Below are 27873 nucleotides of genomic sequence, written 5' to 3'. Positions count from 1 at the left end.
TGAGCATCCGCAGATTTTGGTATCCAGGGGAATCATGAAACCAATCCCCCTCCCCTGCCACCAATACCAAGGGATGACTGTATTAGTCAACAGCACCACCAGTTTAAAATTCTGAATGTCACCTTACTTATCCATCCTTCCAAAAAAAAGGAAAAATTTTTTCTTTAATTACAGAAGCGTTTCATCCTCAACTAAAAAATTCAAACATCTAAGTACAAAAAAGTAAAAAGTAAAGGTTATCCCCCATCTCTCCCTTTAGTAATTCTACTCTGTGACAACGACTGAACTAAACAGTGACTGAGCCCTTTAGATGAGGGATGTACTCTGTAGTTCATCTGTCCCTACTGAGCCCATTTCACTCATTTATGTTACCTGTCTGGACTCCATTGTATATACTATTGACTAATCCAGTTTTCAACAATACATCTTAGATAATATTTTGATATCAGCATATACAAAATACAGAGTTACCTGTTAGCTAATCTACCATTTTGATAGGTAAATAGTACTCCATCACATAGATATACCATAATTTAACTTAACTAATTTCCTATTGTTGGATATTCAGAATGCTCCCATGATTTTGCAATTACAAACAATGTTGCAATTGCAAACATCTGTACATATGCCTTTGCAAACTTGTGTGGAGTACTCCTTTGAGGTGAACCTGCTTAGTCAAAAGGAATGACATTTAGGAGTTCCAGTCATGGCTCAGCGGTTGATGAATCCGACTAGGAACCATGAGGTTGTGGGTTCGATCCCTGGCCTTGCTCAGTGGGTTAAGGATCTGGCGTTGCCATGAGCTGTGCTGTAGGTTGCAGATGTGGCTCAGATCCCGCATTGCTGTGGCTCTGGCGTAGGCTGGTGGCTTCAGCCCCAATTAGACCCTAGCCTGGGAACTTTTAATGATCCAAGAAAAAGGCAAAAAAAACCAGGAATGCACATTTATAGTCCTCTACAAAGTTTGTAACAATTTATGTTTTCACCGAGAACACAAGAGTACTTGGCATCATTTTGAATTCTCCCTGTTCTTTACCCATACCCTCAACTTCCAACCACTTATGAAGGTACTGATTCTAAAATCTCTACTGTCTGTGCCCATCCTTCCACTCTTATCCCTACTTACTGTAGTTTATGCTCTCAATACTTTTTTTTTTTTTGGTTGCACCCATGGCATGTGGAAGTTCTCCACATTTTTAATTTAGACTATTATCAATAGTTTCTTCACTAGTCTCCACATCTCATTTCCCCTCCTATCTATTCTTCAGACAGATTCCAGAATGATCTTACTAAAATACCTGTTACGGCAGTCTGTCCTTTTAAAGGCTTAGTGAGACATACTAGGCCTCTCATGATTTGGCTTGGCACAGTAGATGCTCAATAGAGAAATAGCTACGATAATCATCCTTCAAAATTTAGCTCAAAATCACCTCCTCTTGAGTTTCCTGCCTTCGATACCAGGAGAAAACTTGGAAAATATACAAAAGATGAAAATGAAGACAATACTAATCTTACATCTCAGAAATAACCACTATTATCACATTGATGTGTTTCCTTCCAGTCTTTTTTTCTACATATATACACCTTTTCTTTTCTTTTTTTTTTTTTTTTTTTTGGTCTTTTTGCCATTTCTTGGGCCGCTCCCGCGGTATATGGAGGTTCCCAGGCCAGGGGTCTAATCGGAGCTGTAGCTGCCAGCCTACGCCAGAGCCACAGCAACACTGGATCCGAGCCGCGTCTACAACCTACACCACAGCTCACAGCAATGCCGGATCATTAACCCACTGAGCAAGGCCAGGGATCGAACCCGCAACCTCATGGTTCCTAGTCGGATTTGTTAACCACTGCGCCACGATGGGAACTCCATATACACCCTTTCTTAAAAAGCATAACTGAGGAGTTCCCGCTGTGGCACAATGGGATCGGAGGTGTTTCTTCTGCAACACCAGGACACAGGTTTGATCCCGGCCTGGTGCAGCAGGCTAAAGAATCTGGCATTGATCTGATCCCTGGCCCAGGAACTCCATATACCACAGGACAGCCAAAAATTGGGGGTGGGGTGGCAAAAAGCATAACTGAGATGAAATAAATTTTTGTGTTCTCCTTTTCTCACTTTAACATTCTATAAGAACTTTTGCCATTAGTAGTTTTTAAAATAAGCTTTCAATCTTTATACAATAATCCATCATACATGTGGCACAATAACTAATCATTCCCTTTACATTAATCATTCAGGTTATTTCTCATTAATATAAATAACATTATCCTGAACAGTTTGTTTTTCTTTTTTTTTTTTTTTTTTTGTCTTTTTGCCTTTTCTAGGGCTGCTCCCGCAGCATGTGGAGGTTCCCATGCTAGGGGTCGAATTGGAGCTATAGCCACTGGCCTACACCAGAGCCACAGCAACACAGGATCGGAGCTGTAGCTGCCAGCCTACGCCAGAGCCTTAGCAACGTGGGATCCGAGCCACGTCTGGGACCTACACCACAGTTCACGGCAACGCCGGATCCTTAACCCACTGAGCAAGGGCAGGGCTCGAACCCGCAACCTCATGGTTCCTAGTCGGATTCGTTAACCACTGCGCCACGACGGGAACTCCTCACTTAACTATCTTTAAGTCTCAATGCTGTCAAAGAGCTTTCTAGAACTGTCTCACAATTTTATACTATCAACAGCATATATGAGATTACCTGCCTCACTACCATTGAATACCTCCATTAAAAAAGAAATTTGAGTTCATTTAATAGTGAAAAAATGGTTTATCTGTTTTGTTTCAACATGCATTTCTTTGATTACTAAGTATAATGAATATTTATTCATTTTCATTTGGTATTTAATTTTTGTCTTCTAAAAAAGAGTTCCTGTCGTGGCACAATGGAAACAAATCTGACTAGGAACCATGAGCCTTCAGGTTCGATCCCTGGCCTTGCCAGTGGGTTAAGGATCTGATGTTGCCATGAGCTGCGGTGTAGGTCACAGACCTGGCTCAGATCCCACGTTGCTATGGCTGTGGCCGGCAGCTGTAGCTCTGATTAGACCCCTATCCTGGGAACCTCCATATGCTGTGTGTGTGGCCCAAAAAAAAGGCAAAAAAAAATTTTTTTTGTCTCCTGTGATTTGTCCATCTACCTTCTGCTCATTTCAAGTAGCATCTTCTGAGTTTTTTTAATTGTCTTACATAAGCTCCTCATAAACATGCCCTGTATCTTAAGGCAGCCGTCACCAGGCCAAGTAGTCTCTCTGTAATACTCTTGTTCACTTATTACTTGCTAAAATCATTTTTAGATACCTGTGAGCCTGCCAACTTCTATTACCAGAATTCTGGCTGATGAGCTTTAGGTGTTTTCAGGAGATAATAATGGAGAGAAAGACCTGACAAAGGGCATTTGCACACTCCAATCTCCGATTAGCAATAAGTAGAGCACAAGGAACAAAGCAGATTCCTTTAACCCAACCCAGATGGAGCAAAAGCAGAGAGCTCATCTCCTATCACTTCTCTTTTTTTTTTTTTTTTGGCCATACCCACGGCATATGGAAGTTCCTGGGTCAAGGATCAAACCTGAGCCACAACAATAACCTAAGCCGCTACAGTAATAATGCCAGATCCTTAACCCACTGCACCACAAAAGAACTCCATCCTACCACTTCTCTTAATGAAATATACAGGTTCTAGACAAGGTACAGTTCCCTGAACTTTCCCCTCTTCTTTCATTCCTTTGTAATATTGAAAGTCCACTCTCTAGGCCCAGAATATCCATTTTCTCATAGGTCTTCCTAGTTGTCACCTCCTTCACTTCCTCCTTCTAATTCTCTGCCTTTTCCATCTGGGAAACTTAGAGCCATACTACTTAGGCTGCTGAATATTGCCAGAGAAAAGTCATATAAACAATTGGATTTTTAACTGAGATGTCAGTATGCTAAGCCAATTCTCTTAAATACCCTTAGCTCCCTCTACTATGTGCTTTAGGAGTTACATGGGATTATCGTTTTGCTGCTTAATTCTTTCAATGTTTTTCCATTTAGGATAAAGTAAACTCTCAAGTATGGCATATGGCATATGGTATATACTTGGCCCTCTATGATTTGACACCTGACTATTTCTCTACATATAACCAGTCATTCACCAACATGTAAACTTAACTGCAACCCCAATTAACTCATTTCTTCCTGTGTGTGTGTCTTTAGGGCCACACCTGCGGCATACGGAAGTTCCCAGGCTAGGGGTCAAATTGGAGCTGCAGCTGCCAGCCACAGCCACATGGGATCCAAGCTGCGTCTGTGACCTACACCATAGCTCGTGGCAACACAGGATCCTTAACTCACTGAAGGAGACCAGGGATTAAACCCGCATCTTCATGGATACTAGTTGGGCTCTTAACCCGCTGGGCCACAATGGGAACTCCCAAAAACTCGTTTCTTAAACCTACAATGTCATTTCAGACCTCTGAGCCTTTACATACTGCTGTTCTCTCTTTCATACTCTTTGCTTAGCACATACTCCACTGATCCTTTAGAACTCAGTTTAAGAAAACTGTTTTCCAGGAAGCTTCCTCTAATCCCACTCTGATTTATATCCTGTTTCTGTTTTCCTTTGGCACTCTGTCCATTCATTGAGCATGATATTTAAGTTCTGTAATTTTTCTTTTCATCTTCCCAACCAAACTATAACCGGAGCAGAAAACATATCTATTTTGAGGTTTTTTTGTTGTTTTTTTCTTTTTTTTTGTTTTGTTTTTTAGGGCTGCACCCACAGTGTATCGAAGTTTCCAGGCTAGGGGTCAAATTGGAGCTACAGCTGCTGGCGTACACCACAGCCACAGCAACACTAGATCCGAGCCAGTCTGCAACCTACCCCACAGTTCTCGGCAATGCCAGCTCCTTAACCGACTGAGCAAGGCCAAGGATCAACCCACATCCTCATGGATACTAGTCAGATTCATTACTGCTGAGCCACAACGGGAACTCAGAACATATCTATTTTGATTTTATATTTGTAACATCTATCAGTGGCAGAACGTATTAGGTGCTCAATCAATGTTTACTTAACAGGTGAACCATTCAAAACTGAACTTTATTAACTTGTTTAACCCTCGGATGAAGGTGCTCCTTCCTCTCCTCTAGGGCATTTTGTATGTCCTTCTAATATAGCCCTTGCCAAGCTGCATTTTAAGTGCTTCTCTTCATCAGTTGGACTGTGAATTACATGAGGACAGTAACTACGTCTTTCCTATCAGTAGATTAAGTAGCTAGCACAGAACCTGGCATATACTATTCAATCAATTCATATATTGAGCAAAAACTCCATGGTCTGAGGAAGCACACCATGGTCTATAGTTAACACACTTCTCTAAGCTCCATCTAAAGACCTGGGACACAGGTGAGTTTTCAGATCTCATGGAAAGCAGAGATGGCCCAAAGTGACATCCATCTGATTTTTATTCTCATCTCATTTTTCTGTGCTTTCTAAAGTTTAGAAAATAAATATGCATTGCTTTTTCATCATTAAATGATACTAACAACTTTACAGAGCACATGAAAATATCTGCATGTTTAAGGAAAAAAAAGAAGAGTAAGTCACTTGACTGATTCTGCTATCATGGCTCAAGGTTGCTTTGCACACTTAAATTTTAATAATGCTAACTAGTGATGGATGGGTAGATTGATGGAAAAAGAAGGTTAAAAAATGGAAAAATACCCACCATTGTATTTAACACTGTTGGCCAGAATAAGGTTGACATCGTCTAGAAAGCTCTCTCGACTCTGATACTTGTGCTTGGAGATATTCTGTGATTAAAAGAATCAGGAACTCAGATACACATACAAAGTTACTTGACTCCAAAATGACATTTTAGATCAAATCACTTACCTTACGTATGGTCTCTAAATCCATTGGACTGACAATCACTTTGTAATAATCTGGAACAAACTTCTTATTAACTGGGTGATGAAATGGCCAAGACTAGTAAAAAGAAAGCATGAAAAATTAAATGGAAATCATTCTTTATACCAGAGATTCTCAACCTTCACTGGGTCATAAATATTCTTAAAATTCCACCAAAGCTATGGACCCTTTTCCCAGAAAGACACATAATCACACAAAACTCTGCATGTAATTTAAAGGGCTCATGGATTCCTTTATGAGTTCCCATATCCTTATAGGTTAAGAACCCCTGCTCTGTATTCACAATTAACATCTCTCATTCCCTAGTCCCATGTAGAAGGTTTACTGTGTAGGCATACACAACATATGCCTACAACACAAAGGAAACTCAGTTCAGAATTCCTAGGGAGGATCATTACAACAAAATGATACAGAGAATCAACATGGTAGCCCAGCCATAAAGTTGGAAAAGAAAAAAAATGAAACAAAAGACAACAAACACTGGGTAATTATCAAACTGTCATTTGTCAAGAAGCACTTCTAAATCCAAAGCCTCCCATTAGGTGGCATCCTGATTTCTCTCCAGGACTATTCAGAAGCATTAAAATAGTGAACGTCAACAACAGGAATAAAGAACCTCTCTATATTGGAAATTCCCATCGTGGCTCAGTGGTTAACTAATCTGACTAGCATTCATGAGAACGCAGGTTCAATCCCTGGCCTTGCTCAGTGGGTTAAGGATCCAGCATTGCCATGAGCTGTGGTGTAGGCTGCAGACGTGGCTCCGATCCTGCATTGCTGTGGCTGTGGCTGTGGCTGGCAGCTACAGCTCTGATTCAACGCCTAGCCTGGGAACCTCCATATGCTATGGATGCGGCACATATTTCTGGCTTCTTTGATTTCAATGATACTGCATTCATACAGCAAAAATAAACTGGCACATATTTTTAAAATAATATGCCAGTTTGAATTGGCAAATACCATGCTCCAGACTCCCCACAGATGTACATATGCAGAGCCTATTGTCTTTTCGTTTCTTCTGTACTATCTTCACAATATTTAACACAGATACCACTTACATCTGGAACTGCCATCATTTTCTGGGTGACAATGTTGTCCAGAATGAAAGAAAATGCCACTTGGTCATCATCATCCAGCAAGGGGTTGATAGCCTTCTCTAAACGAGCCAATTTGTCTTCTTTCTGACATGAAACAAAGGAAAGGCAGAGGTTTCCCTGAGGTATAATCACCATAGAAAACTAAGGATAAGTTAATATTCAAGTCTAACTCTGAATTGTTGACTACTCAGTTCCAGACAAAAAGTCCAGATATGAGAAGATATTCCAATAAAAGGACCAAAAGATGAGCCACGACAGGAACTCTCCTGTATTATTAAGTAAATTGTCATTTGCTTTTGCATTCTGTGACTTTGCTGAAAGGGTGGGCTGCCGTGGCTCCATCATTCCCTCCTATGTGGTTCCTAGATTGTCTCCAAAGGTAATGTCATAGCCAATATCTTGACGTACATGAAAAAATAAATAAATAAATATATAATAAAAGGACCAAAAAAGATGTACCAAACACTCCTTTAGGAATTCTATCTTCTATCCTTGTAAATCATCAAAAATAAACATCCCTGGGCATCAACAACTTAGCTCCCACAACAAAAATATCTTCACCAAATTAAGTTTTAATATTACACTGTTCTTGCTGTAAAACTATTGCTAGAAACACTGAACACATTATTGTTCATTAGTGACTTTGTTTGTAAGGGAATCTAAGCCAATAAATTCGTTTCAGACTATACTAGGAAAAAGTTTGTGTATCAATTGCTCCATATACTCTCATGCACTTAGTATTGTCAGTCTTTTTTTTTTTTTTTTAAAGTCTTTTAGCCTTTTGAAGGTAGGTATGCAGTGGTAGCTAATCGTGGTTTAAATTTATATTTCCCCAGTGATCAATCAAGTTGAGAATCTTTTCATGTTTACTGGCCACTTGGTTATCCTCTTTTATGAAATTTCTACTTCAAAATTAAAATTATCATACTTATATTTTTGTAAGCTTGTCAATGTGCCATTTTTTTGTTAAGAAGATGAAGTATAAACACTCTTTTAAAACTTAAAATTTCTCAGAGTTCCCTGGTGGCCTAACAGATTAAGGATCTAGTGCTGTCACTGCTATGGCTCAGATTTGATCCCTGGCCCAGGAACTTCCCATGCCACGGCCAAAAAAAACCTTTTTAAATACATTTTAAAAGAATTAAAAAAATAAAACTCCTCCCTGCCAAAACAGTCTCTTAGCTCCAGGTGACTTCCTGGGAAGTCAACAGTTATGTGAATTTAAAATTTCCAACCTAGGAGTTCCCATCGTGGCACAGTGGTTAGCGACTCCGACTAGGAGCCATGAGGTTGCGGATTCAATCCCTGGCCTTGCTCAGTGGGTTAAGGATCCGGCGTTGCTGTGGCTGTGGTGTAGGCTGGTGGCGACAGCTCCAATTGGACCCCTAGCCTGGGAACCTCCATATGCTGAGGGAAGTGGTCCTAGAAAAGGCAAAAAGACCAAAAAAAAAAAAAAAAAAAAGAAAAAGAAAAAAAAATTTCCAACCTAGCTCAACTATTTAGTAGCCATTATGGCTAGGACAAGTCAGTTTCTTCCATGGACCTCAGTTTTTCCTCATGCAAAAGAGAGGGATTCGACTACATGATTTCTAAGGACCCCCTTCAGACTCTAACATACTAAAGATCTGCTACTCCCACATTTGTTTACTCTTCCTTCTGTTACATTTCCTACTTGCTCAATCCTGCTACCTGTCACCTTTAAATTCTACTGCCTTTCTCTCATTTTAAATATCTTACCTCTTTAAGTTTTTCATCACAGAGATCCAGCATGGACTGAGATATCTGGGTCAATGAGTGCTTTGGCCCTAAATTATAGAGGAACAATAGGAGTCAGGACCACTAAAAATAGAGGGCAAGAGCTATCAGTACCTCTCCAGACTTTCAACTCATTTACTTAAGCACCTAATATGTGTCAGGCACCAGCCTGGCTGCTGAGTTAGACAGATATACCAGTCTTATCTCCATTTTTTCAGTGCTTAACACGTAGCAGGTATACAATATTGGATGAATAAACTAATTTTAACTCTGTTCCTTATTTGTATACATCCACACTTAGTAGTATTACTATCAATGCTGCTGCCTTTAATACCCTAAAAATAATACTACGGATGGGGAATGACAATTTAAAGGTGGCCAAGGAGATCAATACATGATTTATAATATTTCCATACTTAGTATACAAAATTTGTAACTGCAATTCTTGTTTGCAGAACTCATGGTCTATGACATCCATCCAACTTACGGCTAATGCAAAGGCTTTTCAGAAAAAAAATCTCCATCTCACCTCAGACTATTACTTCAGTTTCCCTGAAATCCATAACAAGAGCTTCAGAAAATCCGACTATCTCCTATACTACTTGCTTATGGCTGCTCCAATTTAAATTCATCACAGGGATAGTTAAAACGTTTTCATCTAAATGGTAATTCTTTCTGATTACTTCCTTTCAGTATCTTTTGCTTACCTTCCTCTGTCAATTCTTTCATGTAAGTGCTCCTCAGAACCTAGACCTCAACTCTATCCTCAACTACTTAGAATAATTTAGCAGGCATTTGTTTATTCATTCAAAAATGTTTGGAGTTCCCGTCGTGGCTCAGTGGTTAACGAATTCGACTAGGAACCATGAGGTTGCCGGTTCGATCCCTGGCCTTGCTCAGTGGGTTAAGGATCCGGCGTTGCCGTGAGCTGTGGTGTAGGTTGCAGACTCGGCTCAGATCCCCACATTGCTGTGGCTCAGGTGTAGGCTGGTGGCTACAGCTCTGATTAGTCCCCTAGCCTGGGAACCTCCATATGCCGCAGGAGCGGCTCTAAAAAAGGCAAAAAGACAAAAAAAAGAAAAAAGTTTAATGACTATCTGTGATGTGTTCAATGATGAGAATAAGGGGAAAATAAAACAAGGTTCCTACCTTTCTTGGTTTAGTCAAAGAAAATGACATGAAAATAAATCACTGCAAGACAGGGTATAGGTACTTGAAGTATCAATGGACAAAATGATACAATGTCTGGAATTACAGTCTAAACAATAAGATTGGCCATATTCTGGTAATTGTTGAACTGAGAGAATAGGTGCACTGAAGTTTATTTACTTTCTCTATTTCTGTATATGCCTAAGAATTTCTATAGCAACGTTTTAAAAAAGTACGTGTAAGTGCAAACAGAGGAATATACTGATTGCTATGAACTATGGAGGGGTTGCAACATGTTTTAAGTTGTTTTACAACAATTAAATCTGTGTACCAGGGAGAAATAGGGAAGGCTTGCTGTGACTAACAATTGAGAAGGGTGATTAATGAAGACTAAAAGTCCACCAGATAGACAAAAGAGTAGAAAGACATTCCAGAGAGTGTGGGAAAACAAGTAAGCAAGGAATTCCTGTCCTGGTGCAGTGGAAACGAATCAGATTAGGAACCATGAGGTTGCGGGTTCAATCCCTGGCCTAGCTCAGTGGGTCAGGGATCCGGTGTTGCTGTGAGCTGTGGTGTAGGTGGCAGATGCAGCTCAGATCCTGTGTTGCTGTGGCTGTGGCTGGTAGCTGTAGCTCCAATTAGACCCCTAGCCTGGGAACTTCCACATGGTGCAGGTGCAGCCCTAAAAAGCAAGACAAACAAATAAACAAAAAAAAACACACACAAAAAACAAACAAACAAAAAAAAAACAAGTAAGCAAATTCATGGAAACACAAAGCAGCAACTTTACAACAGGAATCACAAGTAGTTTGGTACAAATGAAATACAAGTAGGTGTGTGTGAAGGAGAAATAGGAAATGGAACTTGTAAAGACAAGGAGAGACATAGTATAAATGCCCCAGAGGAGATACAAAGGCACTCAAGATTTTAAGCTGGAGAGTAATTTTTTGAATTTTTATATTAAAAAAAATACCCTCTCAAGAGTGTGAAGAATTAAGGCAAGCAGCAAAGAGAAAGTCTGGAAGCTACTGTAAGAGGTCAGACAAGAGATGACAAGGAATTCAACTAAGAAGCAATGGAAGCTAAAAGTAAGGGGATGTGTACAGCAAATTTAGAAGGTAAATTTAGGGAACGTAGCAACTTATGAGTGTAGAGGAGAAAGAGTGGAATCAACAATGGCCAATATTTCTAGGTTGTACAACTAGATGGACAGTAATACTACTGATGGTGGTACCACTACTATGTGGAAGTGGGGTATGTGGAAGAAAGAAGACTATGCTAGAGGAGGATATATGGAGATAGTCATAACCCGAATTTCCAAATTTTTTGTGTAGCATTGGTGGTATAGTTGTGAGCACAGCTGCCCTCCAAATCTTTACTAACACCACCACCTAAATGACCCGGTATCTCAAGGTCTGTATTTTCAAAGTCAACTCTTAACTTCCCCATTCCCCTTCCAGGCTGATTTTTATCTAGTCATTTATCCTTGCCAGTCTGAATGATAGTTGGGCCTAACAAATTTATTCTTCCTTTATATGTGTCTGGTACCCTGCTAGGTCCTTAGAACAAAGAGAAATAGTCTCTGGGGGTCACGAAGTGGTGGGAAAATCAGATACAAAAATAATTATATATAACACAATAAGACCTATAAATATTGATTTAATTCTGTTGGGAATTGTGAACGGGAATAAAACGCATAACAGACAAAGGGCAAAGACTATGCAAAGGCATGAAGACAAGGCATGGGATATTTAGTGAAATACAATGTTGAGTGTGGCAGGAGTCTATATCTTTAGTAGGTATGGGAGCCAGTCACTGAAGATGAGACTAGAAAAAGGAATGGGTTAGGTCTGATTGTGAAAGGCAATAAAATCTAGGTACTAGTACTGTCCCATATGTACAAATGAGAAAAGTAAAGAGGCTCTGAGAGATTAAATAAGTTGTCTAAAGCAACTCAATTAGTAAGTGGCAGAGCCATAGTTCATACTCTATCTGTACTCTTAATCCCTACACTTACATATGAACCTCAGGGATACAACTGAAGTCAGAAAACTTTATCCTCTACACGCAGAAGCTGTACTGGTTCCCAAACTCTTTAAGACTCAGAAAACAGATTTCTTTTTTTTTTTTTTAAGGAGAAAAAGATAGCTTTAGAAGTTCCCATTGTGGCTCAGCAGGTTAATAGTATCCATGAGGATGCGGGTTTAATCCCTGACCTTGCTCAGTGGGTTAAGGATCCGGCGTTGCCACAAGCTGAGGTATAGGCTGCAGACACAGCTCAGATCTGGCGTTGCTGTGGCTGTGGTGTAGGCCAGCAGCTACTGCTCCAATTTGACCCCTCGCCTGGAAACTTCCACATGCTGCAAGTGCCACCCCAAAACAAACAAACAAACAAACAAACAAACAAACAAAGACAGCTCTATTGCTTTGCCAGGTGAAGGAGACCACAGCAGGCTAATGCCTTAAAAACTGTGCCCCATCAGATTTCTTCCTCCTTGCCTTTCCAGTTTTTCAGCAAAGTGGACATGTAACAGGCCCTATAACAGATTTGTAGACCAAATCAAAGGCTTACATAACAGCAAATATAGTCACAAGCACATACTCTGCATGGGTTCCATCTACACTGAATACCTCTCCCTTCTATTTACCTAGGCTCGCCTCTTCTTCCCACTACTCCCCATTCAACCATTTCATTCCAAAAGATAGACTCCAAATTCTCCAGGGGTATATTAAAAAGTGGGAATAAAAAGAAGCACTATTTATTAAATGACTAAAATGTACATTACCTGGTTTTCATAACCCTGAAATGCACTAATACATTGTAGGTCCTTTTCAGTCAGTCTAATCTAGTCTGGATTTAAGACTAGTAAAGAATAAATAAGAATCTGAAAGGTGGACCTTTGCAGTCAAAGAACAGCTGATTCTTACCATTGTAGGTTGCACTATTTTTCACAATTAGCTCCAAATGCTCTCTGAACTCTTCCCGAGATGGGTAGAGGCGTTTACGCACATTTTCACGGAGCGTTTGTAAGTCCATTGGTCGGGTGATGATTTTGTAGTAGTCCTTTACAACCTTTGCATTGACTGGAGTGTGGAAAGGGTATGTCTGTGCAAACAAGAGCCAGCACCATAATGAGCAAAGAACACTCAACAGAACCAATTTCTGAGGACTCTCACATCTTACCTGTCTCTATCTGGACATCAACTCTCAAAGGAATCTCTCTAGATGGAGTGGGTCTGATTGTTTCCTCTACTAAAGTGTTAAAAAATAAATTAAAAACTATATCCCAAAGAATTAGAAGTTCTAGGTTCCTAGGACTATACTGCCCTCTATCTGAAATCACAGTCAGAACTAAGGGCCTTGCCATCCATACTATGGATCTGAATGCAGTGAACTCACATTTGGAAGATCTCTCATGTCATTGATGATAGACTCCAAGATGGATGACAATGTCACCATGGGGTCTGTCCGGCGCCGGTGGATGGACTTATGAGGTCTCTAAGGTGAAACAAGAAATCAGAATGCTTCTTTAGATTAAAAAAAAAATGATACAAATATATTTTGGAAATCTTGTAATGGACAGTACACATAATTCTCAGGGCAAGGCCAAAGGGAGAATCTAAGGTTATATTAGGGCCATGGCTTAGAGGGCTGGGGGAATTCGCAAGAAACCCATCTGATCAGAAAGGAGCAAAACACTCACTCACATTCAAATAGTCACAGTGAACAGTGGTTCCAACTCGCCGTTTCTTCTTGGGAGGAAGTTGCTGCTTAGGGAACTTGAGAACCAGAGATTTTCTGCGAACTTCATCTGCACTGCAACCAATAACACTTTCATAGTATGCAGTCCCTATTTCTAGTCCCCAGAAAAAAAGCAACTACAATGAAAAAGTCCAAAGTACCTGAGCATGAGCCTGGGGAGGAAAAAGCCAAACCAAGGGACAGACATCCACATTCTAAGGCTCAGATCAGGCAAGGCCTCATAGGATCTCCAAATTAATAAAGAACTAGGCAAGCCACAACTTCACCTCAGTTTCCTATTTGGAAGATAAGGGAACTAGGCTAAAGGAATTTCAAGAATCCTCCCAGCCCTAACATTCTATCTTAGGGTTAAAGGGCTAGGAAACCTAACTTATTCAGAATAGAAATAAGGAAAAAATAAAAAACTGGTTTGAAAAGAAAAATTAGTTTGAGTCTCCTTCAATCATTAAAAGCCCATCTACCTTCTTCCATCATATGGGATCAAGATACATTTTCCTTTTCTCATGTGCTTCAAAACAATGATAATTACATATATTGATAAATTAATAAGGACGGGGAAAAACCCACAAATCTAAATTGAAACATGAACATAACCACATAGCAAACTGATTAAAAATTATATACCCCTAAAGGAATTCAAATATATTTTGAATATAATACCTTGACTGTGTAACTTCAGTGGCACATAATCCAAGGACAACACTTTGAATCTACTTTACAGGTTTGTTGTTGGTACTAGTATTGGTATTGTAATTCTCAAACTATTTTGTACACATCACAGGACAGAAAAAATGAATAAATATATTGATGTTGGAAACCAGAGAACAGATACAAATATGAAATGGGATAAGATGAAGAAGAATATATAGATACAATTTGAATTGGAGGTGTTAATATGAAGTTGTGATTTAAAACATATGTATATTTCCTAGTTCTGTCTACTAAGAGCCTAGAAGCAATGATATTTTAGTGGAATGAGCATCCCTAACACCTAGACATTGGTTTCTAAATACCATTCCCAGTAAAAGGAACCAGAACTCCCTGAGAAATGGCTGATGCTGGGCTTGAGACAGAGAAATTTCAAGGAGAGCCTGAAACATCTCACGTGAGAAAGCAAGAAAGTTTTCAAAATGTACAGGGTCATTTCAAAAGGACACAGGATCTGGCTTGAAAGGATCAAATTTGAGACAATCTAGGCATCAAAATTAATAATGATGTCAATAAATTTTAATACATTAAGTTTGCAAATGAAATAATTTCAGAATCCATAGTAATAATCAAACAAAAAAGAGAGGGGAAGCTCTTCTTTACAGAATCCCAGTTAATGTAGAAAGAATTCTAGAATTAGAAAAACCACCACTGGAGATCCTGTGGTGGCACAGCAGTAACGAACCTGACTAGTATCTGTGAGGACACAGGTTTGATCCCTGGCCTTGCACAGTGGGTTAAGGATCTGGCATTGCCATGAGCTGTGGTGTAGGCCAGCAGCTACAGCTCCAATTGGACCCCTAGCCTGGGAACCTCCATATGCTGCGGATGCAGCCCTAAAAATACCACCAAAAAAAAAAAAAGAGGAGTTCCTGTTGTGGCACAGCAGAAACGAATCCGACCAGTATCCACGCGGACATGGGTTGGATCCCTGGTATCACTTCGTGGTTTAAGGATCCGGCATTGCCATGAGCTATGGTGTAGGTTGCAGATGCAGCTCAGATCTGGTGTGGCAGCGGCTGTGATGTAGGCCAGCAGCTATAGCTTCAATTCAACCCCTAACCTGGGAACTTCCATATTCTGCAGATGCAGCCCTAAAAAAAAGAAAGAAAAACCACTGTTAAGCAACCCCCAAAGTAATAACTGAGTTAGGTAATGATCATCAATGGATGCCAAAACTATTGCAAGATTGTTAAAGAACAGGATATTCTTACAATTACAAAGGAAAAAACACAACCTTTATTATAAAGGGGTCTAGGCATTGCCACTTCAACAAGATGATCAAAATACTGAGAAAACCTAACATTATATGCTTCCTGGTGTGGTACAGTTAAGTACATACTATCACCTCTGTAGTAATCTTGCCAAAGACATTTATTCTGACTACAATCAATGTAAAAACAGACAAATCCAAAATGTGGGATATTTTATGAGACAATTTGGCCTGGACTCTTCAAAAAATTTCATGTCATGAAAAACAAAAAAGGTGGGGAGGACAGTTCTAGATTAAGAGACTCAAAATACTTGATCTTTGAACTGGAATTGGATTCTGAATTGAGGGCTGGGAGGGCAGACAATAAAGGACATTGAGACAACTGAGGAAATTTGAATAAGAACTGAATATTGGATACTAGCGAATTAATATTTACTTTCTTAGGTATAGCAAAAGTGTTACGTTTGCTATGTCCTTATTCTTAGGAGATGTGTGCAAAAGAATGAGTGAAATGCTACGATGCCTACAGCTTCCAAATGTTTCAGAAAAAAAAAATGTTTTAAATATATAAAGATGAAACAGGAGTTCCCGTCGTGGCGCAGTGGTTAACGAATCCGACTAGGAACCATGAGGTTGCGGGTTCGGTCCCTGCCCTTGCTCAGTGGGTTAACGATCCGGTGTTGCTGTGAGCTGTGGTGTAGGTTGCAGACGCAGCTCGGATCCCACGTTGCTGTGGCTCTGGTGTAGGCTGGAGGCTACAGCTCCAATTTGACCCCTAGCCTGGGAACCTCCATATGCCGCGGGAGCGGCCCAAGAAACAGCAAAAAAAAAAGACTAAAAAAAAAAAAAAAATATATATATATATATATATATATATATGTTAAAGATGAAACAAGTGTGATAAATGTTAACAGTTGGTGAATTTAGAGGAATAGCATACTGTATTACCCCTTCAGCTTTTCTGAAAGTTTGCAATTTTCAAACTAAAAAATTAGGAGAGAAATTTTTCAATTTAAAAACTCGGAGTTCCTGTTGTGGCACAGTGGAAACAAATCCTAGTATCCATGAGGATGCGAGTTCGATCCCTGGCCTCACTCAGTGGTTTAAAGACCCAGCACTGCTGTGAGCTATGGTAGAGGATGCCGATGTGGCTCAGATCTGGTGCTGTGGCTGTGGTGTAGGCCAGCAGCTGCAGCTCTGATTCCATCCCTAGCCTGGGAACTTCCATATGCCACAGGTGTGGCCCTTAAAAAAAAGGAGGGGCAAATAAATAAATAAATAAACAAATAAGAACTTCTCTGTGTGATTATCAACTTCTCTAAGGGCAAGAGGTAGGTAAATATAAACATAGTTTGTCTCCTTAACCTTTTCAAAAGGTCCATTACCAGAACATCTGAGATTAGACACCTTACAAATATTACAATGGCCTGGAAGAGCATCTACAAATGAGAGGCACTGAACTACATGCTTTCTATAGTTTCCTTCATTTCATCTTCACATCTACCCTTGTAAGGATGGTTTTATTTTATAAATAAGAGAACTGAGACTCAGGAAAGTTAGACAGCATGCCCAAGGGCAAGTGGTGGAGCCTAATGAGTGCTTTACAAGACTGTAATTTTCATTACTGATAACAACTACTGAGGAAAAGCCATCAAAATTCCTGTGCCCTCAGTTCCACTTCAGAGAACACATCATATCTACCCCTGCCACCCAAAAACATCATCAACCTCCAACAGATCTTTCCTACTTGCTGTACCTTACCTCTCAATTAGCTGTTTCCCCAAGACAATCTTGGTCCCTTCAACCTTGATAAGTTCTTCATTATCATTATGAATGACTGTCTTTTCCAACTCCTCCTCCTGCTCCTCTGTCATTGCAACAGGGTTGGAAGGTGGAGCATTTGTTTGATAATAAAGGGGGCAGAATTTATTTGTTCTCATGTGCCCAATGGCACCACAAGCCCCACATTTCAGCTGTGAAAGGAAAGGTATCAACATAGCAGTTAAAAGCAGGCTTCATGTTAGCTTTAAGAAATACATAGAATGTAAAAGAAACAAAGGCAGGCCCAGAACTTTTGTTCTAATAGAATCATTATATATCTTTCAACCAGAAGCCACTGGACAAAAGTGTATAGAAATGACACACACAAACAAAGTGTGATCCAGATACTAAATGTTTGTTTAAAAATCAAGTGACGAAGAAAATGGAGAGGATTTCTAATTCCAATTTAAGCTGTAAACTACAAAAGTATTAAATATGCAGAAGAAAGGCTACTGGAAGCCCAAGGGTACACTCAGCAGCACAGGCAGCCAGCATGAGTGTATTCCCTGCCTCAAGGAAAAGGCTTATATATACCAAGCCTACAGCTCAGTTTTGCAACTAATCTCAGTTTCATCTGCAAAATGGGATAAATACTGTATCATACTTACATAATACCACATACAAGAAAGGAACGTTAAAATACTCAATGACCTCAGTATGTATTAATAGCAGTTCACATCTGTTGAGAATTTTATAGTTTATAAAGTGCTTCCCATGCATTCTATCCCTTAATATAACAGGTATCATTTTATAATAGAAACAGGTTTGGAGAGGTTATGGTCACAGAGCTACTAAACGGCAGAAGGAGAACCTAAACCCACATCTTCCGTTTCCAAGTCCATGGCTCTTTCCACTGCACCAGAGTTGCGTCATTTTGTGATGCACATTATAGTTACACTGCACAATAATATCTGGAATCAACCTAAATTATTCAAAGCAACATGTATTTTGGTTTTTTTCTGCTGCATCTTGTAATATGTGCAATTTATTAACAAGTAACCACATCAATTCCAACTAGCTTTCCACAATACTACCTTCATTCCCAGTAAGGGAGGATGTCAAGAGCTAAGGGAAAAGGTATGCCTTCTTCCTTTACTTGGTTAGTTACAATAACACATCATACTTACTTTTAGATCAGGACGCTCCTTCATTTTTTTGGGCTTCTTCTCAGGAGGACCTTTAAGTTTTTCTTTTTCCTGGTTCCGCTTAAGCCGCCTCAATTGCTCTTGAATCCTCCTCCGTTCTTTTCGCATCTCTTCTCGATGCTGTTCATCAAAAAGGGCAAATTTTCGACTAAATAATGGGAAGAAAATCACAGATCCATAAGCAAACTTAAACCAAGACGACTGTCCTAATAGTTAAACATCTCAGAACTAAAGTAATCCATCGAGACTGAAACTAAAGAGGCTATCTGGCATTCATTCCCACCTCCTCTGCTCCTCAGCCTTCCATGTAAAGAGAGGTACCTCTCAGAATGAGAAGCCCCAAGTCCCTAAAATTTCTGCCAACCAAACAACAAAAATGCAAAGGACCCAGGTGGAACTGAAAACACATCTTTATTTTGCAGCAAATTTGGAATTCTCCCTGTGATTTGGCTCTGTTCAAACCCAAAGTTCTACAGGCAAAATGGTTCCCAATTATTAGACTTCCAAGGACAACTGTGCAGAATCCTGTTACTAAAACTCAAGCGTCCACTCTCAACCCCCTCCCCACCATTGTTATCATTCTCCTTATCACACTGAAAAATGGAGAATCAAACTCACATGAACTCCTCATCTTTTGTGGTCCGTATGCGTACATAGGCATCAATGACAGCTGGCTTTCGGACCGTCTCACACCGAACATATTCTTTCCCCTCTTCATCTCGAAATGTGCGATAAATCTTGAGACAACGGCCAGTGGCAGAAGAGTTAAGGCTAGTCACAGAAGCTGTGTCATCATCTCTGTGATTGTTTCCTGATGTTGCTGAGCCTGCTGCTGCAAGGCAGAAAAAGATTTCCACACATTCCCCCTACCACCCAAATGGCCATTTTCTTGGGGTTGAGTGGAGACCCCGAAGCTCAACATGCCACAGAACTATGGTTCTACAGAAAGCAACAAAGTCATTACCAGCCCCAAGAATACACTGATTTGTCCTTTCCTGACTTTATTTTACCACTGTCAATGTTCCCATTTTTATAAGTACAGAAAGTTCTGAAAGGATCTCAAAGAATCGCAAGTTTGTTATATACGGGACAGTAGAGCAGTAGCTGTATTCAGATTCCTCTGAACAACAGCACAAGAGGAAAGTCCAAGTAGGAAGTAGTTGAGGATCACATTAAAGAAAAGCACCCAAGCACCCAGGGGGGAAAAATGGCACCACAGAAAAAATTCAGAGTCTTAAGGCCTAGAGTATGCTTCTCTAATATGAATAAATAGGAATCATCTGAGGATCTTGTAAAAAATACAGATTCTAATTCAGTAGTTTTAGGGTGGGACCTGAGAGTGTGCATTTCTCACAAGCTTCCATGAGATGTAGATATTGCTGGTCTAGGACCACACTGGAGGAAAGGCTTTATCACATCTTTACAAAGTAGTCAGAACAACAAAATTACACAAAGCTTTTACAGAGAAGAAACAAAGAAAAGACTACTGTGAGTGAGAATAGTCATTTAAACCTTCATCTTCAGCCTTTATCCTCTTTCTCAGTATCTACATCCAAGTTTTCAATTGCTTGCTTGACATCTACACTGGGAAGTGTCATGGGGACCTCAAACTCCACATATTACACCTTTCCTTCTTGAGCCTGCTTCTTTCTCTGAAATTTACTACTTTAATCAATGGTACCACCATCTTTCTAGCAAGCCCAGAGTGAAATCCTAATGTCACTTTAATTTTTCTCCTCTTTTCATTCCCAATGACCACCTCCCAAACCAGTTCCAGCCTTTATTATCCCCACCCACAACTTGTGCAATTTTGGATTGGTGATTTTAAATTCTTTTTAGGCTCTAAGACTCCTTTGAGAATCTTCTGAAAGCCATGGATCTTCTCCTCAGAAAAGGCACATTTGAACAGAATTTTACATATGATTTCAGAGGGTTCATGAACAACCCCTCAAAATTTATCCACGGATTCTGTATTAAAAACTCTTACCCTCTAGGATGAATGCCCAGAAAGCTCCCTTGATGTACAGCACTGATAGCCCTGGCTTGGCCAGGCCTGATACAGACAGAGAAGTAGTGGACTGACAGCATCTCTTCAATTTGAGCCCCACAGACAAACCTAGAGTCCAGTTTGCAGTAATCTTTCTACCTCAACTATAGGCTTTTCTACACTCATCCCCTCCTTCTTCTGCCTCCAGTTTTACCTCAGTTATTAGTGTGCAGTTATTTATAATTTTTCGATCTTTCTTTTTCTTGTCTGTCTGTCTGTGAAGTCACTACCCTCACCCAGTAGCATCCGTTGCAGTTCCTTCCGCTCCTGCTCCTCCCGTTCACGTGACAGCTGAGAACTGGTTTTCTTATTCTGCAACATATTTTCGATGTTCTTTCCCATTTCCTCAAAGTCACTGTCTTCAGCTGAGCTGCTGTCTGTGTCAGTTGATAAAACTTCAGTTGACGACAAAACTCTAAAATAAAAATACAATGTTAAGTAAGGGAGGGATATAAAAAGTGTAGAAAGAGATGAAGAAATACAGTCTCACAGTTTAGGTGAGAATAGGAAATTAGAAAAGCAACCTTAAAAAAGGAAATATTCAGGAGTTTCCATTGTGGCTCAGCAGAAACGAATCTGACTAGCATCCATGAGGACGCAGGTTTGATTCCTGGACTTGCTCAGTGGATTAAAGATCCAGCGTTGCGTGAGCTGTGGTGTAGGTTGCAGACACGGCTCGGATTGGACATTGCTGTGGCTGTGGCGTGGGCCAGCGGCTGCAGCTCCAATTCAACGCCTAGCCTGGGAACTTCCACATGCCATGGGTATGGCCCTAAAGTGATAAAAAAAAAAAAAAGGAATATTCAAAATCCACTAAGACATGGGACCCTGAACAGAAAAGCTTTATGAATCTTTCCTAGAAACTAGGTCATTAAGGCAAGTTCAAAATATGAAACAGTACAGCAACTCTTTCAGAATTCCTGGAAAAAGCCTAAGAAACAAATCAGGACATTGGTCATTTTTAAAAGGTCATTACCATCCTCCTACCACTAAGCCTTCAAAAAAATCCATACGTCCCCTATCACCACTGTAATGGCTGCCTGGCCCAAGTAGGCCACAAAAGTTGTCATTGAACCTGGCATTTCTTGCCATTCAAAACCTTTGCCAAGTTGCTTTGAAGGGAGTAGGTACTCCAGCAGTATTATGAACAGATATCACCCTGAAATCTCAGCTACCTGACCACCTCGTCATAGTATTAGGTGACCTTCTCTTCACCATAGTGTCTGGAACCCCACCTCTTTCCAAGCTTGGTTTTTCTGTCATACTAAAACAATATACTTGTGAGAGTCCCCATCATGGTTCAGCAGTAATGAACCCAACTAATATTCATGAGGACGCAGGTTTGATCCCTGACCTCGCTCAGCAGGTTAAGAATCTGGCATTGTCGTGAGCTGTGGTGTAGGTCAGCAGCTCTGATCAACCCCTAGCCTGGGAACTTCCATGTGCCTCGGGTACGACCCCCCCCCCAAAAAAAAAACACCGAAAAAAACTCCCACAACATACTTGTTCTGTAGGTCAAAGATGCGCTGACATTCTTCTTTGTAACGCTCTTGATGCTCAGCCACAGAAAACCTTGATCCACGGGCAAATTTACTCATGGGTCCCTCTCCAGAACGGGCCTGTTCTGTTGACATTGTCCGTACTACATCTATCACTTCCCAGCGGGACAACTTTTTAATCTACAAAACATAGACATAGGCGCGCGAGCGCGCGCGCGCACACACACACACACACACACACACACACACACACACACACACACACACACACACACACACCACTCAGGGATTTCAAAGGACAAACCAGGGAATATGGCTAAAGAACCGGACCAGAAAAAAAAAAAAAAAAAAAAAAAAAAACACCCAAAGCTGGTTAAACCAAGGCTTTGGGAAAGCTAACTCCTGAAAAAGTATCTAAGGTTCAGTCCACCACTACCTACACTACAAAATCATCCACATATTTCCCAACATCTGCCTCCAACTTTCCCCTCTCTATACAAAGCCACTAGGAGCCTCCAAGTTTCCCTCTTCCACACCCACCTCTTCCTCAGGCACACCAAATTTACGCAGAAGTTGCTTGGCATTTTTCAGGGAAAGGCGACGGAGGTCTGCATCTGTTCCTGTCACTGTCTTCTTCACTGGCTGAGGCTCCTTATCATCCTACCTCAGAAACAAAACAGGAAAGAATCCTAGTAAGTTGAACTTCTTATAGTAGGCATTTAAGCCATCCTGTCAATACTTTAATGGCATTCCAGATCCCCGTGCACTCATGTCCACTCCTTAACCTCTATTTCTCCTTTCCTTGATTTTTCATCTTCTAGAAATTCAGTCTCAATCTCACCTTCTGCTGTGTTGGTTTGTTTGGAATCTTCACATAGGAGAATCCTTCACCACACCCTGTGGGATCTGCCACCCCAGTCACCTCCAGGAGACACTTGCCCTTCATGGCAGCAATGAAAGCCCTTGTGGTGTTCCAAGGAGCAGTGCGAACCTGAGGTATAGAAAAAGATTCTAAGAGCAGTGGGAAACATTTGCTCTATGTCTAGCCACACTTAGAAGGTGGGGATAATTACAATAATTTACAATTTGACTCTTTCTTGAACTGTCCACAAAAATCAATAGTTACATAAAGCTGCCCAGTACTCAGCATGCTGTTCTTTCCTATGGTACTAGAATCATGATAATAAACAGAGGTCAAGATCTCAGTCAGCTTAAGTAGGAATATGTGGAACAGTGGTATCCCCTTTAGCCCCATATCCATTGGGTTTCACTCAGAGTTCTCAAAGACGTTACTGCCCCACCCTCCTGACACTCAAAGAGTTAAGTTAGATTGATGACTGCCATTTGATTGTCCAATTGCTCAAATGTCTTCTTTATTTTTTTTTTTTTTTGTCTTTTTGCCATTTCTTGGGCCGCTCTCGCAGCATATGGAGGTTCCCAGGCTAGGGGTCTAATCGGAGCTGTAGCCACTGGCCTACGCCAGAGCCACAGCAACGCGGGATCTGAGCCGCGTCTGCGACCTACACCACAGCTCACGGCAACGCCGGATCTTTAACCCACTGAGCAAGGGCAGGGATCGAACCCGCAACCTCATGGTTCCTAGTCGGATTCGTTAACCACTGCGCCACCATGGGAACTCCTCAAATGTCTTCTTTAGAATGACCCATATATTCTCACAATTAGATGACAGGCATGCTTTACAAAAGAAAAGCATTGGCCCCAATCCCAATAGCGATAAACAAGTATATTCTACCTCTGCCACTGGTTTAGTCAAAAAGGTCTGTGCTCTCCTGTATGATGATCACTGACCCCATAAGATAGTCAGGCAATTAAGACAAGGGAAATGTGATTGTCCAAACAGACCATCCAAGAGTATACATGATTAGCTAGAAAGTAGCCAATTCTCGAGTTCCCTGGTGGCCTAGCAGTTAAGGACTCAACATTGTCACTGCAGTGGCTCAGGTTCAATCCTTGGCCCAGGAATTTCCACATGCTGTGAGCACAGTCGAGAGAAAAAAAAAGTGGCTAATTCTCTATGGGAGATTCAATCCTGAAGGCCATTCAACAGAATCTTAATTCCAGAAATTCTTAGACATCCACTCATTGTTCACTTCAATCTTAGAAGAACAGTACAACAATGCTTCTTTAGTCATTCTTCCTGACCTCACTGACACTCATTCATTTAACAAATACTTATTCAATATCTACTACTTCCTCGAGGACCTCATGTTAGTGAAGGAGAGGCAAAAAACCAACCAAATTCAATACTGCAGAATCAGTGCTAAGATAGGAAAGTAAAAAGTGCTGTATGGAGTTCCCATCGTGGCTCAGCGGAAACGAATCTTACTTGCAACCATGAGGATGCAAGTTCAATCCCTGGCCTCACTCAGTGGGTTAAAGATCCGGTGAGCTGTGGTGTAGGTCGCAGATGGGCCTGGGGTCTGGTGTTGCTGCAGCTGTGGCGCAGGCTAGTGACTATAGCTCCGACTTGACCCCTAGCCTGGGGACTTCCATATGCCATGAGTGCAGCCCTAAAAAATAAATAAATACATACATAAATAAATAAATAAAAAATGCTGTATGTACTTGAAGAAAAGGATGGTGGTTCAATCTTAATGAAGGGTGGGAGTTAGGGCAAGGGTTGAGAAAAGCTTCCAGGAGAGTATAATTTGTAGATGAAGGTCATATGGTAGAGGAGTAGAGAGAAAATATTTTAGGCAGAGGGAATAGCAATTGCAAAGTCCTAGAAGACAACAGAAAGAAATTTAGGGAACTGAATGAATTTTAGTATGTTTGGAATTTAGAGGATATAAATGGACAATGACAGATCAGAGGAGGTTAGAGTTATATTACAAGACCAAAATCATGTAGAATCTTGTGAATCATGCTAAGGACTTCTTCCTAAAAGAAATGAGGACCCAAAGGAAGTTTGGGGGAAAAAGAGTGATATGCTCAAATTTTTGTTTTAAATTGTTTTAAAAGCTCATTTAACTTTTTGACAAATGGTGCTAGAACTGGATATTCACATGCCAAAAAAAAAAAAATGAACCTTAATCTACACCTTGGACCCTCAACAAAAATTAACTCAAAATGAATCTAAACAAAAAATCTAAAACAATAAAAACCTCTAGAAGAAAAAAATAAGAGAAAACATTTGTGACCCTGAGTTAGATAAAAATTTCTTAGATATAACACCAAAACCACAAGCAACAGAGAAGATTTACAAGTTAGACTTTTGCTCTTCATCAGACACTGTTAAACAATTAAGACAAGCCTCAGAATGAGAGAAAATCTTTGTAAATCACAAACCTGGAGTTCCCGTCATGGTTCAGTGGAAACGAATCTGACTAGCATCCATGAGGACACAGGCTCTATCCCAGGCCTCACTTAGTGGGTTAAGGATCTGACGTTGCCATGAGCTGTGGTGTAGGTCACAGACGAGGAGGCTCGGATCCCAAGTTGCTGTGGCTGTGGCGAAGGCCGGCAGCATCAGCTCCAATTGGACCCCTAGCCTGGGACCCTCCACATGCTGCGGGTGTGGCCCTAAAGATACACACACACACACACACAAAATCACAAACCTGATAAAAGACTTGGACCTAGAATACATAAAAAAATCTCAAAACTCAAGAAGAAAACAAGCAACTAATTAAAAATAAAAATGGGCAAATGAGGTTCCTGTTGGGGCTCATTGGTATCAAACCCGACTAGTATCCATGAGCATGCAGGTTCAATCCCTGGCCCCGCTCAGTGGGTTAAGGATCCAGCATTGCTGTGACCTACAGTGCAGGTCACAGATGCAGCTCAGATCACACACTGCTGTGGCTGTGGCATAGGCCAGCAGCTGTAGCTCCAATTCAACCCCTAACCTGGGAACTTCCATATGTCGCAGGTGCAGCCCCAAAAAGCAAAAAAAAAAAAAAAAGGCAAATAAGATAAACAGACCCTTGACCAAAGAAGGTAAGTGGATAATAAGCACATAAAAAGATGCTCAACATCTTTAGCTATCAGGGAAATGTAAATTAAAAAGGTAATGACAAGAGTTCCTGCTGTGGGTTAAGGATCTGGCATTGCCGCAGCTGTGGTGTAGGTTGCAGTTGCAGCTCAGATTTGATTCCAGGCCCAGGAACTTCCACATTGCTACAGGTGGGGCAAAAAACCCCCAAAACTGCAATGACAGATCACTTCACATAAGTAGGTAATAATAATAATAATAATAAATGGAGAGCAAGTGTTGACAAGGATGTGGAAAAACTGGAACCCTCAAACAATGCTAGTAAGAATGTAAAAATGGTGCAACCACTGTGTTAAAAAGTCTGGCAGTTCTTCCAAAAGTAAAACTTAGGAGTTACCATAAAACCCAAAACTTGCACTTCTAGGTATTTACCCAAAGAAAAAACAAAAAGAAACATACGTCCATACAAAGATTTATACATGGATACTCAACAGCAACTTTATTCATAATAGCCAAAAACTGGGAATAACCAAACTGTCTTTTGACGGGTGATTAAACAAACTGTGGTACATCCATACTACGGAATATTATGCAGCAATAAAATGAACAAACTATTAATATACACAACTACTTGGATGAATCTCAACATATTACAGAGTGAAAAAGAAAAAGAAAGAATGCAAATGGTGCTATGAAAATAGAATATCCACATGTAAAATAATAAAGGTGGATCTTTACTTTAAACCACATACAGAAATTAACTGGAAATGGGACAAAGACCAAAAGGTAAGCACTAAAACTATAAAACCCTTTGGAATTCCCTTATGACACAGCAGGTTATGTATCCAGCATTGTCACCGCAGTGGCCCAGGTTGCTGCTGTGGTGCAGCTTTGATCCCTGGCCTGAGAACTATTTGGGCATGGCCAAAATAAATAAATAAAACTCTTAGAAAAAACAGTCAACAAGCTTTGCAACACTGGATTTAACAATGAATTCTTGAATATGGAACCAAAAGCACATGCAACAAAAGTAAAATTATAAACTGGACCACATCAAAATTTAAAACTTCTTTGCATCAAAGGACACGAGAGCAAAAGGCAACATACAGAATGGGAGAAAATATTTGCATAATATATACATGAAAAAGAGGTTAACATTCAGAATACATAAACAACAACCGCCAAAAAACACATACAACCCAATGAAAAATGGGCAAAGGGCCTGAACAGACATTTCTCAAAATAAGACCTTATAAATGGCCAACAAGCTCATGAAAAGATACTAATCATTAGGGAAATGCAAATCAAAACCACAATGAGACATCTCCTCACACTGAGATGGCTACTTATAAAGATAACAATAAATAATAAGTGTTGGCATAATTGGAACTATTCTACATCATTGATAGGAATGTAAAACAGTGCAGCTGCTTTTGAAAACAGTATGGAAATACCTCAAAAAACTAAAAATAGAACTACCATGTGATCCAGTTATCCCACTTTTGGGTATATACAAAGAAGAACTGAAAGCAGTGTCTTGATAAATTTTTTAGGGGGCCACAACCACACTCATGGCATGCAGAAGTTACTGAGCCAGGGATCAAACCCACGCCACAACAGTGATTCAAGCCACAGCAGTGACCCTTAACCACCAAGCCACCAGAGAACTCCATGAAGAGATACTTGCACATCCATGTTCACAGCAGCATTATTCAGCCAAGAGGTGGAAACAATATAACTGTCCATCAATGGATGGATAACCAAAATAACATTCTGTGCTTTATACATATATACATATGCCAGGTCATTACCCAGCTTT

General features: G+C 40.4%; 1 protein-coding gene across 4 annotated transcripts in view; it reads right to left on the bottom strand.

The window, feature by feature from the left end:
* The window catches only part of TAF1 (TATA-box binding protein associated factor 1), an 84490-nt gene that overhangs the window by 35570 nt on the left and 21047 nt on the right, over nucleotides 1–27873 (bottom strand). For all 4 annotated transcript variants that reach the window (XM_021079951.1, XM_021079950.1, XM_021079952.1 and 1 more), the window contains exons 19-32: nucleotides 22941–23090; nucleotides 22640–22759; nucleotides 22104–22279; nucleotides 20837–21015; nucleotides 19172–19385; nucleotides 18536–18701; nucleotides 17349–17560; nucleotides 13612–13720; nucleotides 13304–13402; nucleotides 12832–13009; nucleotides 8737–8804; nucleotides 6961–7083; nucleotides 5867–5959; nucleotides 5700–5784 (exon numbers count right to left, since the gene is read on the bottom strand). In XM_021079951.1, the coding sequence (XP_020935610.1) occupies nucleotides 5700–5784; nucleotides 5867–5959; nucleotides 6961–7083; nucleotides 8737–8804; nucleotides 12832–13009; nucleotides 13304–13402; nucleotides 13612–13720; nucleotides 17349–17560; nucleotides 18536–18701; nucleotides 19172–19385; nucleotides 20837–21015; nucleotides 22104–22279; nucleotides 22640–22759; nucleotides 22941–23090 (1972 nt within the window). The remainder of the gene's footprint in view (nucleotides 1–5699; nucleotides 5785–5866; nucleotides 5960–6960; nucleotides 7084–8736; nucleotides 8805–12831; nucleotides 13010–13303; nucleotides 13403–13611; nucleotides 13721–17348; nucleotides 17561–18535; nucleotides 18702–19171; nucleotides 19386–20836; nucleotides 21016–22103; nucleotides 22280–22639; nucleotides 22760–22940; nucleotides 23091–27873) is intronic.

Source organism: Sus scrofa, chromosome X (assembly GCF_000003025.6).
Source record: "Sus scrofa isolate TJ Tabasco breed Duroc chromosome X, Sscrofa11.1, whole genome shotgun sequence".
Lineage (NCBI taxonomy): Eukaryota > Metazoa > Chordata > Mammalia > Artiodactyla > Suidae > Sus > Sus scrofa.
Note: the sequence above shows the minus strand (reverse complement) of the source record. Positions and strands in the feature narration are given on the sequence as shown.